The following is an 18442-nucleotide window of genomic DNA, read 5'->3' on the forward strand; positions in this document are numbered from 1 at the left end:
GGATTTTGTCCGAAATTCTGAAAAATTTCTCATCGATGAAACATTTGATCTCCATACAGTTTTCTGTTTCCAAAACGAGAATCTGTAAAAAACATGGTGGACTGCGTTTTGTAGACTTTAAGCTTTTCCAAAGTAAAAACAAAATGCGTTGTTTAGATGGAGTGCGAGGGCGAATTGTGTTATTGCATACGCGCATTTCACAGAGTAGGCGTTCCCTAACGAAAATATGCAAATTAATGTTAAAACAGGCCAATAGGAGCTCGCTATCTCGTGCTTGGCTCTGCCCACCTCCTTGTTTGTTCGGGCCAATATGATTCATTTGCTCTCATTGGAAACGACAGGCTCTGATTTTTCTTGGGTTACTTTTAACAAATCTTTGGTGCCACTGGCACATGATTCCTCTGTTTACAGCACAGCCATCCGGTAAAAACATGGAGGACGGCACCAGCAGTAATCCTCAATCTATTGGATTTACAGAGAAATTAAAATCATGGCTGTCCTGGTCATGGACATACATATGTGCAGTTTGGTTTGCCATGGTTTTAACTATGATCTATGTTCTGCGAAGCCCCTTGAAACTGCAGGACACTCTTACCTCAGGTGAGTTAGCTAGCTAAAGTAACGTTAGCTGTAATGCAGAGCCATCAAAGAATGGGCAAGCTAGCTAGTTAGCTAATGTAACCAGCCTGCTAGCTAACAAATATACATCGAGAGACAGTGGATGAAGTGAAAGTTTGACAGTTCCATAGCCAGCATCCCAGGTTGTTTTTTTAATTAAATATTAGACAGCTATTAAACACCTAACTAACGTTTACTGTTATGCTTATGCATAACAACTAACCTGCTAGCTAGATCGCTAGTTTACATCATTCAAACTAGCAATGCATAGTGATTGCTAGAATTGCATGAGTTTCTTAGTCAGTGTGGCTATTCGCTAGAGACATAGCTAACTAGCTATATCTCTCTTCACCAATGGGCTTCTTCACCAATGGGCTACTTCAACCTCGCTAGCTAGCTACACGGACCCAGCACAGGCTCTGTCTGTAGTAGGCTCTGCATTATCAGCCTCTAATTTACGTTCAGTGTTATATCTGAATCCCAGTCATATTATTCAGTCAGGCTTGTGCAGTGTCATCAATTTGTGTGTTATGCATTTGATCTAACATACCTGTTGTTTCAGCATCTGTGTTCTTGAATACACTGACCCCTAAATTCTATGTGGCACTCACTGGAACATCCTCTCTCATCTCTGGCCTAATCTTGGTGAGTTGTGAAGATCACAGGGTTATTCACTGCATGGGGGTTGGTGAATATAGTTAGCCCTGGTTGTAGATTGGACACTCCACATTTGCAAATGTGCAATTCAAATACCAACACCAAAGGGAACCTAGATGTGTTGTACACTTAGCTAGTGCACAATGATACGATTCAAATAAATGGCAATCAATTTCATTGTCAAGAAGATGTGTATACTGGTACATTGCTCTCTGTATGACTGGCCCAATCCCCTACTTGCAGATATTTGAGTGGTGGTACTTTCGTAAGTATGGGACCTCGTTCATTGAGCAGGTGTCTGTTAGCCATCTTCGGCCTCTCCTAGGTGGGGTGGAGAGCAGCACGACCACTGGCCTGTTCTCCTCAGTCAACGGAGAGGCTGAGCCTAGACCCAGTGTCTCAGGTAAACATTTCACCTATAGTATGGTTCCCCAAACAGACCAAAGACCTGGGTCGTAGTAATTAGTGCACAGCACACTGTAGCAAACCGCAGCAAAGCATTTTGCAATGGACAACAAAAAAATGAGCATTTCTGATTGGACAAGTTCAGGTGCTCTCTCACTGTTTCAGTCCATTTTTCTTCCATTTGGTGGCCAGTGAATATGTGACTCAGGTTTGCAAGGCCATCACTGTAATGACACTTGTCTTTTGCAGAGTGTAAAGTTTGGAGGAATCCTTTAAATCTATTCAGAGGAGCAGAATACAGCAGGTAACGTACATCCCCCACCACAGGATGTCACTCATCCTGAGTTTTAGCTACACTGGCCTTCTATCTAAAGGTAAATTGCTATTTATAAATACTTTGCCCCTGACACTCTTTATTTTGTACCCCTCTAAAGGTACACATGGGTGACTGGAAAAGAGCCTTTGACCTACTACGATATGAACCTGTCTGCTCAAGACCACCAGACCTTCTTCACTGGCGACACTCAGCAACTCAAGACTGAAGATACTGGTTTGAATCTAAGCTTTTCAACTGGTATATTATGATATATGAAAGCCAAAGTTTACATTTCTGGGAAGGAATAGAATCCTTCATTATTTGTAAAAAGACTGCTTTGGGCCTTATTGGCCTGCGGACAGTCTTCTGGATCCATGTCTAGGCACTACGTTCAGTATTTTGTTATATTATTCTGTTCTCTTACAGTTATGCAGAAGGCCTGGAGGGAGAGAAATCCCCAAGCCCGGATCAGAGCAGCTTACCAGGCCATAGAGATGAACCACGAGTGAGTTCTACCGCCATGACAGTTTCGGTTGCGGTTCGAAGACCTTGCACGCTTATTTCGGGAAATCCAAAATGAATAGTCTTATTTAGGCCAAACAAGTAGGTGTATTCTAGTAGAAGTAGAAAGCAAAGCAAGTGTCTTCCCTGTGGTTTTTAGGTGTGCTGCTGCCTATGTGCTCCTGGCTGAGGAGGAAGCTACCACCATCACGGAGGCTGAGCGGCTGTTCAAACAAGCCCTGCGGAGCGGTAAGAGAGAACAGAGAGTACAGGACCAAATCACAAGCCTCAGGCCTTTTGAAATCATTAGTCGGGGATGGGATTTTTGAAATTAAATGCAATACATTGCCTCTCTTGCATAGCTGGCAAAGACATCAACTTGCTGGTGTATATCAAACGCAGACTGGCCATGTGTGCACGCAAGCTGGGACGCATCAAGGAGGCAGTGAAAATGATGAGAGATGTGAGTGTTGCCATTTCCTTGACCAGGGGTGTTAAAATCAGGGCCTTGAGTTCTGCATTATGGCTGTTTATGCAGGTAACCTAGCAGTTACAGCATTGAGACAGGAACCATAAGGTTGCTGGTTGAAATACCCAAGCCGACAAGGTGAAAAATCTGTCTGTTCCCTCGAGCGACCCTTTAAAAACAACACATTTCACTGTACCTATCTGGTGTATGTAAGATTTATTTTTATTGATTGATGCCATTGATTGGCTAGAGGGAGAGTTCACTTACCTGGGATGCATTCAGTTCGCTTCAACGTTTGCTACATTGCGTGACGGTTTGCATCGTTCTTAAACAGCCTTTGTGGTATGTTTTTGCTACCGTGTTGGCGGGGTGTGGCCGGATCAATATGGGTGTGACCATCTGAAATCACAAAACTCCTGCAGCACACCATTCATAATCGCCCTCTGGGCCACCATAATCACAAAGCTTATCAACCGGTCTTTCAGTACAGTACCATTTCCGTTGATTTCATCGTTTTACACTGTTTTGTCATACTGAACGCAGCCCTGGTATTAGTCGCTGTTTAGAGGATAGAACAAACAGAAGTAATGTGGACCTGGAGGCTGTGATTTTTATTGTCCTGTCTTTAGTCCTCTTCTATGCACCTTTTAATACTGGTTAGTCAGGACACTTTATGATTCCTTCTCTCACTTACTGTTCCTTACTTTTTCCCAGTTAATGAAAGAATTCCCACTGTTGGGAATGTTGAATATACATGAAAATCTCCTAGAGGCGTTACTGGAGCTGCAGGCTTACGCTGACGTACAAGCAGTCCTTGCCAAATATGACGGTAAGCTATATGGCATGTAGCCAATGTTTTTATCCAAGGCGACAGTAATGAGTGTGTACATTTTTCATATTAGTGGGCCCAGCGTTAATCAAACCCACAATCCTGGCGTTAAAAGCCCCATGCTACCAACTGAACCCCGTAGGACCACGTGAGGAAAAACAGGGTTCAAGCCAACAAACGACAATGACTTTGAACCAGTCCTCTGTGTTCATGATTTCCAGACTCCTAGTTTGAGCTTAAAGTGAAATAACCATCATGTGTTCTCGTTGTAGACATCAGCTTGCCAAAGTCAGCTACTATATGCTACACATCTGCACTGCTGAAAGCACGGGCTGTATCAGAGAAGTAAGTGTCCCCGTGGGGGAAATTTAGATTTTTAAGATCCGTTAGTAACCATTATTGTAAAAATTTTATAAGACGTACAAAAACAGTATATTGCATGATCTATACTTGACAAGGATGCATTTGTTTTTATAGCTCAGACAAGTAGCACGGGGGAATTCTGTCTACTAACAATCAATACTTTTTTGTGGGACGTCCAACTCTCTTTTTATGACTGAAGTGCAGTAGTACTTCTGTCTTAACATGGGTGTGTCTTTCTCTCTGTCTCTCTATCTCTCCATACGTCCCAGGTTTTCTCCTGAGGCAGCATCCCGGCGGGGCCTGAGCACTGCAGAGATGAACGCTGTGGAGGCTATACACAGAGCTGTGGAGTTCAACCCACATGTGCCAAAGGTCAGTCGAGACCTTCAGCCACAGATCTAGGATAAGCTTATGCTCTCCAAATCCTAACCTTGACCATTAATTGCAAGAAAGGTACATATCTAGAATCAGCTTAGCATACACTATCCAAGTCCGAACCTGAACAATTAGTGGGGGAAATGCAACAACTGATATGAATTTGTATGTTTTTTCCGTTAGCTTTATTTGAGCAAATTCTGTCATTTTTTTACAAACACAGGTGATGGCTATTTAGCTATTTTGCTGTACTCCATTCTCTTCTGGGGTGATGGCAGCAGAGAGCATCAATGTCTCTACCAGAAAACTGTGCTGACTTTAGTACTTGTAAGGACCTAGGACAGCCAGCTGGTGTCAGTATTGCACTGCATTGTAAATGTAGCTGCTGTAGTCAGGACTGGACCTGTGAGCCACTACTCACTCTCTCTGTAGCACAGTAGAACAAGGTGCCCTGTACTTAGTGGATTTTTCCAAAGGTAAAACTATAAGCCTAATTATTATTCCATTAGCTATCTATCAGTTGACTATGAAGAGTTCCTGGTGAGATCTGGATCGTGTTCAGTAGGGCATACTGTAGCAAAATCTTTTGCAACAGAAAATACAAATCTGTATTTTTACTGCATAAGATCAGATAGTACATCCCCGTTTCAAAATATTTTCTACCTACTGAACAGGAACCTGAGGTGTAACCTCGTTGATCATGGACATGACTGGGCTGTACTCTCGTCTGGGTGACAACAAGGGGCCTTGATGTGTCCCCTACAGTAGACAGACAGAAACAATTCCTGCACATCTCTTCCCACAGGGATTAGGCTTGGATGTCCTATAGTAAAACACACAATCCCCCACACACACACACACTCTCTCTCTCTCTCTCTCTCTCTCTCTCTCTCTCACACTCACTCACATACACAGAGGTCGCAGCCTCCCTACAGCAAATGTGTGTGTGTGTGTGTGAGCTGCGATGTGTGGCAGTCACAGGCAGTGAGGGGGAAACTCAGTGCTTTGATCCAGGCTTTGATGTGAGGGCCCTCATCCTGAGTGTCTCCCTGTCCCCCACCTCGCCCCGGGGGCATTGCTGCCCCCCTCTCTGCTCCCTTCTCAGCCCCCCTTTGCCCCCTCTCATTCCCCTGCCATGGCACTGACAAACAGGGCGGGTCAGACTATAAAGTAGTGATCCCAGAGATAGTGCACATCTACAGCACCTCTGCTTTCAACTGGTGTTACCCTAGACCCTAAACTCTGAACCTCGAAGCCAATTCCACTGCATTTTTGTCCACTGTCCCCCTCTAATCAAGGACTGATTTAGACCTGGGACACCAGGTGTGTGCAATGAATTATCAGGTAGAACCAAAAACCAGCAAGCTCCGGACCTCGTAGGGTAGAGTTGAATACCCCTGCTCTAGACCGTTGAGCTGGAAGAGACTAATATGTTCTCTCCGTCTGTCAATCTCTGTCCCATTGAAGAAGATCTCCCTCCCAGGGTTCACGTCTCATAGTAGACAGGCAGACGGGACACTCCAAACCTTTTAGAATTGTTCAAATCCGTCAGATATCGACTGAATTATAGCACATAAAACATTTTACTGCCACTGACGCATAAATGAATGGAGTTCAGGGATTTTGGTGGGAATTCAGGTATAACATGTATTGTCATATGTCACTTATTTTCTTAGAATGCACTTATATATATATATATATATATATACACACAGTGCCTTCAGAAAGTATTCACACCCCTTGACTTTTTCTACATTTTGTTGTGATTCAATTTAGATTTTGTGTCACTGGCCTACACCATAATGTCAAAGTGGAATGATGTTAGACATTTTTACAAATTAATAAAAAATGAAAAGCTGAAATGTCTTGAGTCAATTCAACCCCCAATTCAACCCCTTTTGTTATGGCAAGCCTAAATCAGTTCAGGAGTAAAAATGTGCTTAACAAGTCACATAATAAGTTGCATGGATAGTGTTAAACATATCCTTTTTGAATGATTACCTCATCTCTGTACCCCACACATATATACAATTATCTGTAAGGTCCCTCAGTCAAGCAGTGAATTTCAAACGCATAGACCAGGGAGGTTTTCCAATGCTTCACAAAGAAGGGCACCTATTGGTAGATGGGTAAGGGGGAGAAAAAAAAGAAGCAGGCATTGAATATCCCTTTGAGAATGGTGAAGTTATTAATTACACTTTGGATGGTGTATCAATTCACCCAGTCACTACAAACATACTGGTGTCCTTCCTAACTCCGTTGCCGGAGAGGAAAGAAACTGCTCACGGCCAGTTGTAACTTTAAATAGTTAAGAGTTTAATAGTAGTGAAAAAACTGAGTATGGATCAACACCATTGTAGTTACTCAACAATACTAACCTAAATGCCTGAGTGAAAAGAAGCCTGTACAGAATGCGTCATGTTATGAGTATGCTTGTCACCGGCAAGGAGTGGACTAGGGAGTTTTTCAGGATTAAAATAAACAGAAAATCCTAGATTAAAACCTGGGTGTCTGCTTTCCACCAGACAAGTCAACATTCAGCAGGACAATAACATAAAACACAAGGCCAAATATACACTGGTGTTGCTTACCAAGACAACATTTAATGTTCCTGATTGGCCTAGTTACAGTTTGGACTTAAATCGTCTTGAAAATCTATGGCAAAGATGAATGTAACATATATTGGCTCAATGCTGTGAATACTTATATACATATCTGTATTTCATTACATTTAATACATTTGCTAACATTTCTAAAAACATGTTTTCACTTTCATGCGGTATTGTGTGTAGATGGATGAGAATAGTTTTTATTTCATCTATTTTGAGTTCAGGCTGTAACACAACTAAATGTGGAGTAAGCCATGGGGTATGAATACTTTTGGATGATACTGTATATTTTCTAATTGTATCAGGTTTTTTTTTTTCTTAATGTAAATCAAATGAGATTCCTCATTTGCATAAACACAATGGGTGTATTTTCATACGTGAATACATTAACATAACGGGATGGAACAGGGCTGCAAAAACATGCCCTGTCTATGCCTACCTGTGCTGTCTATGCCTACCTGCACTCACCTATGCTGTCTAGACTGCCTAATTTAATTCCTGTTGTTGTCACTTTCTGTTGCGTAATTCAAGTGTGTCAATAACAGGATATCCTAGATTAGAAATCACCACACTTGGCTCTAGGTTACACCTATCTAAACAAACATTGTTTGCGAGAGTAGACATAATGTCACTACAATCGCAAGTGTTCATTTCAGCTGCTTGTTTCATTTCAGCGCGTCTAACTTGTTAACATCTGTATTAAATTATTACTTTTTTTAAATTCCACCCAAAAAATCAACACTCATCAAAAAAAATATTTCTTCTCTTTCTTGTGACGTAAGTATCGAAACGATGCGTTGAATCCCAGATGAAGCTTTAGCGTTATTATAGACGCCATTACCAGCGTGCGTTTGACAGGCCATTACAAACATTTCTGCACTCGTACCTTTTAACGGGGGAAAAAAGTACAGGCTCAAGCAAGAGGTATGAAAGGTTCGCAGGAGTCAAATGAAAGCAATCAATCCAGTGATATTGAAGTGACCGGTGGATTTTGCACGACTCAAACACAGGAAATAGATGGCTGCGACTGACTTAACGTGGCGACTTTTAAAAGAGTTGTGCCTGTCGCATTGTCCTCAGGAGTGCGGGAGTGAAGCAGGTTCTTTCAGCCTCACCGTGTCAAGTCAATTCATTGAATCCGCTATAGGGTTGGGTGCTTTGGTCTTCTTATAGTCAAAGCTTTTGAGATTATGCAGCGGGATTATTTCCTGGTCGAAATGATTTGTGTCAGACTTGTCTTTTATTTATTTATTTATTTATTGATCAAGGTGAGTCCCATTTGAGATCTTATCAAGATCCGGTGTGTATCTCTTTCACAAGGGACCCCTGTCCTTGTCTGTCTAAATGGTCAGTGAGTGCACCTGTAGCCGTAGAGCCCGAGGCATGCCTGGCGTGGGCTGTTTTCTGCCCAGCAGCCAGTGTTCACACACAGATACCAGTTGTTCACTGGACTGGAGCGAGCTGCTCTGGCTCTGTTGTGGGTGGGCTTCCATTCCCAGCAGCTTCCCCGCATTCCCCTGCTTCAATCAACGAGCGAGACCCCCCCGATTCCTCCCACCGGCCTCGGCAACGTGACCCCTCAGCAGTCAGTCAGTCCACCAGCCAGCCCCCACCAGGCAGCCTTGGAAGAGTGGTGTAATGAAGGCAAGATTTATGGGCATTCTGGGAGGTCAGGCGTGGGGAGTGTTAGGGCCAGCATCGCAGCAGGCCTGAGGGGATTATATATGGACATCACGCTACATCACATGAGCAGACTGCACTAAATGCTCCACACACCCAGCTGTTTCAGTGCTCAACCTCTTAACCGCTCTCCTCGCCACTTTTTTCTTGTCTGTCCCAATCAGTCTCGCTCTCCCTCTCTCTCTCTCTCTCTTTCTCTCTCTCTCCAAGGAACAGTAGAATGGTTGAGAAACCGGACAGAGGGAAGCCTGTATGGCTGGTCCAGTGTTAAGGACACCTGAATGTGTTTTATATTTGGCACACTCCTGTGGTTAACACTTCCTCCCGCATTTGGAGTGTGCTGCTTTGTGCCTGGTAGCCTATGTTGTGGCGATGGCCTCCTCGGCCTTGTTCAGAATTCAGGTGGATGGAGGCTTGACTTAGGTCAAGTGTGATCCAACACTGCACTGGAGGAGACGGGCGGCAGTAAGAAGTGCCTTGGCACAGCTCTAGCGTCAGCTCACCTTCACCAGTTCTTAACCTTAATCATTGGAAGGAACGATACAAAACTTACCTTCTTTTTTTTTTAGATCAGTTTCTCGGGTCAATATCATCCTCCAGCATCCGTCCAGTTCAGTCCGCCGCTACTTTCGGGTGACCTAACATGACAGACGGCCTCAGAGGTCACCTATCCTTCAACAGCACCGTGAGCCAATGAGACGACGGCTGGATGTCGTCGACTTGTTCCATTGTGCTAAATGCCGAAGATTAAAATCGGAGGGAGGCTTATGAGTTATGCTCCGGCGTATGAGTGTTCCAAGATAAAAGAGGAACGTCAATGAAACTCGATCCCTTCATCAAAGAGGCGACTGGTGAAGGGGGGGGGGGTGGTACGGAGGAGGGAGGCAGCGCAGAGGGCCGAGGTGTTACCCACCCTTATGCCAGGGCATGCCAGGAAGGACAGCTGCCAGTCAAATGCTTTGGTAACCATCACCTCTACCCTTATTAAACACACTGGTATACCTGGTTAAAAGTGCTGCTCCTAACAGAATGAAGTATACTCAGCATCTATATAGCAGGCCTCTCCAACCCTGCTCCCGGAGAGCTACCGCGTAGGTTTTCGCTCCAACCCTAATCTTGCACACCCGATACTAATAATTAGCTGGTTGAAAAGCTGAATCAGGCTAGTTACAACTGGGGTTGGAGCGTAAACCTACAGAAGGGTAGCTCTCCAGGGACAGGGTGGGAGAGCCCTGATCTATACAGTAAGCCTAAGTGCTGACTGGCGTAAAAGTCTCAAATTTGGCGAGGACATGAAAGTCGCGCACGCCATAGAACGACTGCAACTCAAATAAATCACTGCAGCGAGGAGTGAAGTGCGCTGAAAACGTCTTTAAAAAGTGCTAGACACTCAATCTCAAAAACGTGAAACTCACAGACCGTTATCCACGCATAACCAATCAGCATCATATTCATGCAAACACACTGTAGCCAGCCAGCTAACACACCAGCTAACTGTCCCTGAGGGAAGAGGAGAGCAGTGCAGAGGCCCAGGGTGCAGCCTCCTGGGCAAGCAGGGTGGCTCTGGGCTGCTATGCAGTGGGCTGGCTGGCTGGCTGAGCCTGTGACCATGGGGGAGATTAAACAGGATTAGCTTTAGGGTAACCTTCCCAAAGTGTCAGTCTAAGACCCATAGTCCTGTGAAGCAGGCTGCCTGGGAATCCAGAAGGCCCAACCCCAACGGTCCCTGCTGGCCCCACAGCCCAGGGGACCAGTTCAGAGGGGATTAACGCCACTGCCACGCCGCCACACACACACACACACACAGTCCAGACACGGAGGAAAGTCGGCAGCACCACACAGCATAGCCTGACTCAGTGGGAGGAACTCACAAGGGGAGTTTACACTCTGAAACTAACAGTAAAAGAGAAGAGAGAGGCTTTAGATTTCCCCCACTTGAACAATTGCAAAACAAGGGCCCTCAACAAATGCCTCACGAGGAAAAGTATATTTCAGTCTATCGGTCAGATAGCCTTAGCCTAGGGAATTATTGCTCAACAGGATATGGATGAAGTGCTGACTAATTCCCATTCAAATAAATGAACTACACTGCCCTTGTCTTCCTTGCACTCACATTCACACTTCTCTCTGCTGAACAGCACAAATTTAGCAGATTGCGACTGTTATTGCGAAATGCGGTTGTTTACCTCGCGCCGGTTGTAAGCCACCCTGGATAAGAGCGTCTGCTGCTGAACTATGCCAACGCCTTTGTACCTGTAATGTACTGTAATGGAGTTGTCTCCTGTCTGCCTCTCTGTCTGTAGTATTTATTAGAGATGAAGAGTCTGATCCTGCCTCCAGAGCACATCCTGAAGAGGGGGGACAGCGAGGCGGTGGCCTACGCCTTCTTTCACCTGCAGCACTGGAAGAGGGCCGAGGGAGCCTTAAACCTGCTGCACTGCACCTGGGAAGGCAGTACGTACTGGGACATTGATTGATTGTTTGATTAATTAGTAGGTTGATTAATTCATTCATTGCATTTCTGGCAGTACTCGCATTAAAAAAAAAGAGTTGACATTTAAAATCTATGCATGTACATGCTTGATGTGTTTTTCTGCATTTCTCTCCTGCCCCTGAAGCTTTTCGGATAATTCCCTACCCTCTAGAGAAGGGTCACCTGTTTTACCCCTACCCTGGGTGCACAGAAACAGCAGATCGGGAACTGCTGCCCTGTAAGTAGTAGGACAAGTCACTACTATACAGTATACTCAATGCAATGGTCAATTCTGATGATAATATGTGCCTCTATCTCTCTCTTCTCCTCTCTCTCTCTGTCCCCCCCCACCCTTGTTCTCTTCTGCAGCCTTCCACGAGGTGTCTGTGTACCCAAAGAAAGAGCTTCCCTTCTTCATCCTCTTCACAGCGGGCCTTTGTTCGTTCACTGCCATGCTGGCCATGCTCACACACCAGTTTCCTGAGCTCATGGGCGTCTTTGCCAAAGCAGTAAGTCGTGCAATTCTCTTCCACTGATCGTTTTGGATGTTGGGGGTAATATTTACTATGGACCGCTTCACATGGCTTTTCATGTTACATTAGCTGAATGAATACTTGATGGTCATTTGGGCTAGGAAACAAAACAAGGTTGTCAATATATAAATGGAATCTGGATGTGGTATTTCTCTGCTTTGTGATCACCCTTCTCGGGAGTTGCAGAGGTGTGGCATTGACATATCCTAGTATAGAAAATACCATTAACCTAGAGTGATTTGCTGATATCGAACTGGGTCCGTTTTAAATTTAGAAGAGTTTTAATGGGAACGATTAAATTCTTAAGACATGTTGTATGCGTGTTATTATTCTCATGTACTCTGACCCAGTTGTCCTCTTGTGTAGTCGCTGCCTCTCACCTCTGTCAACAACGAGGCTCATGGGATGCCTGGGTCTGATTTTGTATGTGGCTCCTGTGTCTTTCACAGCACAGCGCCAGAGCAATACAGCCAGAATCTCTTAGGATTTAATATTGTATTATTTAATAGAGTTGTTTTTGCCTCCACGGTGTGAGAATGAAATCTAGCTTAACCATATCCTGTTTTCTGAGTAGATTCCTAGAGTACTGTACTGTATGACTTGGCGCAAAAGCAGCATCTCCAACTAAGCCCTGTCCCAGCCAGGTAGTTCGTAGTACACTCATGTATTGGATAGCAGGACTTGAAGATCATCCACAGAGCAACAGCTAAGAGGGCCACCTCTAGTGATTTAGTTCAGACTAGATAAGTGACGTGGGCCTTTCTCAACCAGAACAGGCTAGTCTTGCGTCGTCTCACTTCCCAGTTCCAAGTCTCTTGAGAAAGCCGGAAATGTAGGTTGAGAACAAGCGAGCAACACCTTCGCTCAGCAGCACCGTACTTGGCTACTATAGCAGACCTGAAGAGGAAACTTGCTTTGATGACACCGGTTTTCCACAGAGCCGCACCCTGTCAGGAGGGTCTCCAGGGAATGTGGAGGTTAAGGTTTAGGATGATAGAGTGTGCCTGTCACTACCAGAACAGGTTAACACCTCCACGCAGTCCTTCTCAAAGGGCTGTTTTCCAGCCCAGGCTCAGTTGCCTAATGCACCGTGCCTGTTAAACATCAAAAGTAAAGAACTGCAGTCCAATTGCCCCCATAGCACATTTCACAGAGCCCCTTTTCCCGCACATTATGGGAATATATGGGGGCAGAAAGAGCGTAAGCCAGCAGCTGATAACACAATTCAACATAGGCTTACAGCATGCGCATTAGTTCCAGGGTTTAAGCATTGGGTTTGATGTATGTGATTTAGTCCCTTGTTTATTTATAAGACAGTGTGGCAGACTGTCAGTGTTTCTGTTTTTAGCCTGTTTGGCTAGGCCCTCTCTCACGGTAATCCTCTGTTTACGGTGGCCCTGTTTATTAGCTCTCACTTTACACAGCAGAGCAGGGCCATTAGCCTGGGCAAAAACAAGTCCGCAGAGACCGCCTGGCACTCACACTTTTGTTATGGGAAAGACTGCCTCTAGATAACACTTTTACAGTGCAGTGGAGAGCCTGGTTTGTGTAAGGGCCAGATAGAGGCACTCCATGAAAGCCTCGGAGGCTGGAGGGAGGGGAACAGCCCAGGCCCACACCGTTCTCTGAGGAAAAAACGAGATTTCTGCTGAAGAGGATAAAAAAGATCCCCGGCCTGAGACAGGACAGTGGGGGTGACCCCCCCCACGCTTCCTCTTTATCTACTCCTAGCCCTACTACATGGCAGCCATATCTGTCCTCAACCAGCTTTTATTAGGTTACCTATTCTGTGGCTCATTGTGTCAGTAGGGCTAGGCCTAACCTAATTCAAAGTGTGCTTTGTAACTCACTTCATCTTATGGAGGATGGATGTTGTTTTCAAAGTCTTCAGACGTAGGTGACTGAGTGGTATGACGAGAGAGAGTTTATTTTTTATATACACTACATGACCAGAAGGATGTGAACACCTGCTCGTCCAACATCTCATTCCAAAAGCATGGGCATTAAAATGGAGTTGGTCAGGGCTCTGTGCAGGCCAGTCATGTTATTCCACAGTGATCTCGACCAACCATTTCTGTATGGACCTCCCTTTATGCACCGGGGCATTGTCATGCTGAAACAGGAAAGGGCCTTCCCCAAACTGTTGCCACAAAGCTGGAATGTCTTTGTATGCTGTAGCGTACCATGAAAAACAGCAACCAGACCATTATTCCTCATCCCCCAAACTTTACAGTTGGCACTATGCATTGGGGCAGGTAGCGTTCTCCTGGCATCCGTCAAACCCAGATTCGTCCGTCGGACTACAAGATGGTGAAGTGTGATTCATCACTCCAGAGAACGTGTTTCCACTGCTCCAGAGTCCAATGGCGATGAACTTTACACCACTCCAGCCAATGCTTGGCATTGCACATGGTGATCTTAGGCTTGTGTGCGGCTGCTCGGCCATGGAAACCCATTTCATGAAGTTCCTGACAACAGTTCTTGTGCTGAAGTTGGTTCCAGAGACAGTTTGGAACTCGGTAGTGAGTGTTGCAACCGAGGACAGACCATTTTTGCGCGCTACACGCTTCAGCTCTCAACGGTCCTGTTCTGTGAGCTTGTGTGGCCTACCACTTTGCGGCTGAACCGTTGTTGCTCCTATACGTTTCCACTTCACAATAACAGCACGTACAGTTGACCAGGACAGCCCTAACAGGACAGGAATTTCACGAAATTGATTTGTTGGAAAGGTGGCATCCTATGACTGTACCACGTTGAAAGTCACTGAGCTCTTCAGTAAGGCCATGCTACTGCCAATGTTTGTCTATGGAGATTACATGACTGTGTGCTCAATTGTATACACCTGTCAGCAACTGGTGTGGCTGAAACAGCCAAATCCACTAATTTGAAGGCGTATCCACATACTTTTGTATATATAGTGTATCTTATTTGACTGGGTGTTTTTAAACACTTTGACACATCTGACTCATGGTCACTGCACGCTGTTTGGTCTGGGTGGACGTGTCTGTAGACTTGTGATTATTGAAATGTTTACCTAAAGGCTTGTTTTCATAAACACAAGCAAATAGTTGGACAAAATACCTTTCAACAAAATAATGTGTGAAGACCACACTCAATAACTTTCCACTTTGCAGACCTGAATTTGGAAAAAACCTTGATCAATTGGGCTAATATCTTATGTTTTCAAAATATTTTCCATTCCTGTTGTTGCACTAGGCATGAGGACTCGCCTCTGTCTGTCACGTTGGGCAGTGTCATCGCTGTCGGTTGAGACTCAACGCATTGGGGGAGAGAGACCCATGGCATTGCATGCTTAAGCGTTGGCCGTGGTTCCAGATACTAGAGCAAAATGCTGTGGCCTTGCTTCCCCTATCCTGTCACAACCATCTGTTCACCTCGCAAACGTATTGCTTCATAAACACATTCAAGTGTTGTTTATGGTGGATTTAACTATTGGGGTTGAAACATTTTTTCAGATATGCGACCGCGGGCCAATTTCAATTGGTTAAGCTGGACATGGAGGCCTCAACAAGGGTTTATGGGTCTCCTCTCTCCTTGCTTATTTGTTTTGGGAGAGCGTTTTATAGAATTAGACCTTGGATCCCTAGGGTGTAGTAGTGATGCAAGCGTTGGTATTCAACCCTAGATGAAGGGTACATTCTAACATGCCCCCTCAGTACAACGCGCCAGGCCAGTGCCTGTCATCTCACGTTTGATTTCACCGTACTCCACAGCACTCTGTGTAGTTTGTTGAATGCAGGGGAATAGCAGTTGTCAGAATTCAAAATGAAAGTGTGTTCATTTCTGTTCATCAGTTATATCGTGTTGGGGTAGCCCCCCCCCCAGTAGGCCAATGCCATGTCCTAGCATTGTAAGAAATATAGTTATAGCACATGTGCAATTGTGTTATTGTTGTGACTGAGCTTGTAAAGATATACATGTACAAAGATAGAGCTGTGTGGTATGATTTGGGATGGTGTAGGCCCCTCAAACTGAACTCTAAAGACCTCAAAGCCAGTTCCACTGCATTTCTTTTCCATTGTCCCCCCCCCTCTCATCAGGGACGGATTTTAGACCTGGGACGCCAGGTGTGTGCAATTAATTATCAGGTAGTACAGAAAACCAGCCGTCTCCGGACCTCGTAGGGGAGGAGTTGAGTACCCCTTGTGTAGGCTATTGAAAGCAGTGTATTGAAATATCTTTGTTTCTTTCGTTCCTCAGTTCTTCAGCACCCTATTCGCACCCCTGGGTTTCTTCGCTGACAAGATGGAGAGCTTCATGCCGTCCAGTTTTTGGCATCAGCTGACTCGAATCTGACCCCATCACACACACACGCAGGCACACACCACATACGCAAACACACTCCTCAGACAGCAGCACTTCAAAACTATAGACAGAAATGTTTTGCTCTCCTGTCTTCAGCATTTACACACACTTTGGGAATGATTCTGTTGGCGAAGTCTTGTATCATGAGACAGATTTTTTTCTTTTTTAAGTAAACGTTTACCAGATATACACACGGTCATTCATTTTTTTATTATTATCATTATTATATGAACTTGAAGTTACTTTGAGTAACACAGAATGGTAAATTGAGAGTATTTCAACCCACAGTTTACTCCCAATCCTGGCCTCGAAATTGGGCCATTCTCTCATAGATGAAGTGCCGAAACAATAAGTGAAACAACAAATGAATGATTCTAAATGAGCACACAATTCATTTTTTTCCCCATTTTTTTTTTTGGAGTGCAGTGACAGTTCACGTTTCATCATTCTGAAAGCTAACACTACAGTTCCTACTCTGTTCTATTTGCGTTTGATAATATTTGGCCAAATGTATTGCCTCTGTTAGCTGGTGCAACAGGAGCGAGAGAGAGGTAAAGAAGAGGAGAAACGGTACTAGAAGGCCTGTTTTCCAGGATCACAGTTATGTACAGACACATTTCTGTTCACTAGAACAAAGTATGTGTGTCAAAAGAGTACATGCCAGTTGAGATGGGTAAAAATAAATAAATAAAGCATAACCTTTATGGTACAAAGTTTTCCTATGGGGTCAGAGTTTGTGAGACCTTCTAAAAAAAAAAAAAATCCTTGATTTACTGCCTCACCCTGTCTGTGGTGTATGCAACGCCTGCAACGTTTTGCCAGTTGTTGCTACGGCATGCCACCTCAGTATTATATCACTCTAGCCCCTCAGACGTTGTATGAAAATGTAAATGGGATATTGACTGGTCACGGCATGGGCATCACTCACAGCCAATTACATAACGGAAAGCTGCATTTCTAGTTTCTCCTCTATGAGTTGGAGGCAACTCGTATTGCTCAGGTGTTATGGGCAGTGTTTAACTTGGGCAGGAGCTCACCGGAGCTGGGTACCGGCATGTTCTACTACTTGAGCTCCTGTTCCTCTTTATAAAATATTAGCTCAAAAGTATTGTGGAGCTCCTGCACTTACATATAAACAGTACCGGCACCCAAAATGAGTACCGGCACCTATTTCAGTTCAAGTCAAGCACTGGTTATGGGGCAATAGCAATCACAATAGGACACTATTTGTTTGAAGTACTGTATGATCTCACTTTATCCTCATCAGAAAATACTCTGAACCATGATCTAAGACTAGTCAATAGCCAATATATTGTGGCAAGACTTGAATAGCATGAAGTGCCTCATTGGCTCAACAGACAGATTGGAAATAATCGGCTTGATGAAATGGAAAGACATTGCCCACGATACTGCCAGATATTTATTGTATTGAACCAACGTTGCGGGCATACAGTGCCTTATTCACCGGGGAGGACCAGTGGTTTCAGAACATGCTCATTCATTTGCTAATTCCTTCAACTGCGTTATACGTTTGAGTGTACATGAACCCAATCATGAGTCAAGGCAGCAGTGAGAGCTGACCGTTTATTGGTTGCTGGTGGTGCGTTGGCATCACGGTCAATTATCACACATTGCTTGAGCAGCACCAATAATTGGTTTGCTTACATTCAACGTGTGTGTTAAAGCCATCAACATTCCTACCCGGCTATACTGTGCACTATCTGGGTGTAATTACTGTGCACTATCTAGGTGTAATTACTGTGCACTATTTTAATTCCATACTGTTGGATTATATTTGAGTAACATGATGAAATGCTGAAGACAGAAGTCATAATATTTGACCTAACTACCATATGATGAGTTGGATAGCTCACAATAAATTGGTTATTGAATGTCATTTTAATGTGTTTTGTGTTTTTTTTCTTGTACATTGTGAACAAACCCCCAAAAAAAAAATAAAAACGATTCAAGATGGAATTTGTTTTTATGATTATGTCTTGGGAATGTGGGCCTAGGAGGCTCTATGGTTTACCTAGACGGAGAACATGCATGCAAAACAAGTCCAGACTACCTGGGTCTTTCTATGACGGGGGGGCCAATGTGTGGCATCGAGGTCACATTTTCTGAAAGGTTTGATATGCATTTAAATGTGGTTTTCTTGCAGCTTCTCTTGTGTAGTTACAGGAATAAGAGTCTAGATGGACACTATGAGATCGTAACTCCTAGCAATAACAAAGCATCTACATGTCTTTCAAAATGTCATATGAAACATGGACACTGCATGTTTC

General features: G+C 44.3%; 1 protein-coding gene across 2 annotated transcripts; it reads left to right on the plus strand.

Moving 5' to 3' along the window:
* Nucleotides 1-230: 230 nt before the first annotated feature.
* Nucleotides 231-18051, plus strand: LOC112254216 (suppressor of tumorigenicity 7 protein-like). 2 transcript variants are annotated; one of them, XM_024426557.1, is made up of 15 exons: nucleotides 231-600; nucleotides 1181-1263; nucleotides 1519-1678; nucleotides 1930-1984; nucleotides 2115-2254; nucleotides 2423-2501; nucleotides 2658-2746; nucleotides 2860-2960; nucleotides 3681-3795; nucleotides 4068-4140; nucleotides 4428-4530; nucleotides 11126-11276; nucleotides 11441-11533; nucleotides 11665-11804; nucleotides 16050-18051. In XM_024426557.1, the coding sequence occupies exons 1-15, from the start codon at nucleotides 393-395 to the stop codon at nucleotides 16143-16145; spliced, it is 1686 nt and encodes a 561-aa protein (XP_024282325.1). In that variant the 5' UTR covers nucleotides 231-392; the 3' UTR covers nucleotides 16146-18051. The 2 variants fall into 2 exon arrangements, with proteins under 2 accessions (XP_024282325.1, XP_024282326.1); XM_024426558.1 differs by having other exon boundaries at nucleotides 2115-2230.
* The last annotated feature ends 391 nt before the right edge of the window (nucleotides 18052-18442 follow it).

Source organism: Oncorhynchus tshawytscha, linkage group LG07, assembly GCF_018296145.1.
Source record: "Oncorhynchus tshawytscha isolate Ot180627B linkage group LG07, Otsh_v2.0, whole genome shotgun sequence".
NCBI lineage: Eukaryota > Metazoa > Chordata > Actinopteri > Salmoniformes > Salmonidae > Oncorhynchus > Oncorhynchus tshawytscha.

Bases quoted from the DNA above. Each gene is read 5' to 3' on its own strand.
- LOC112254216 (XM_024426557.1), top strand. From the start codon at position 393: ATGATTCCTCTGTTTACAGCACAGCCATCCGGTAAAAACATGGAGGAC. The intron at 4,531-11,125 runs GTCAGTCGAGAC...CTCTGTCTGTAG, and splicing joins TCAACCCACATGTGCCAAAG to TATTTATTAGAGATGAAGAG. The intron at 11,805-16,049 runs GTAAGTCGTGCA...TTCGTTCCTCAG, and splicing joins TGGGCGTCTTTGCCAAAGCA to TTCTTCAGCACCCTATTCGC.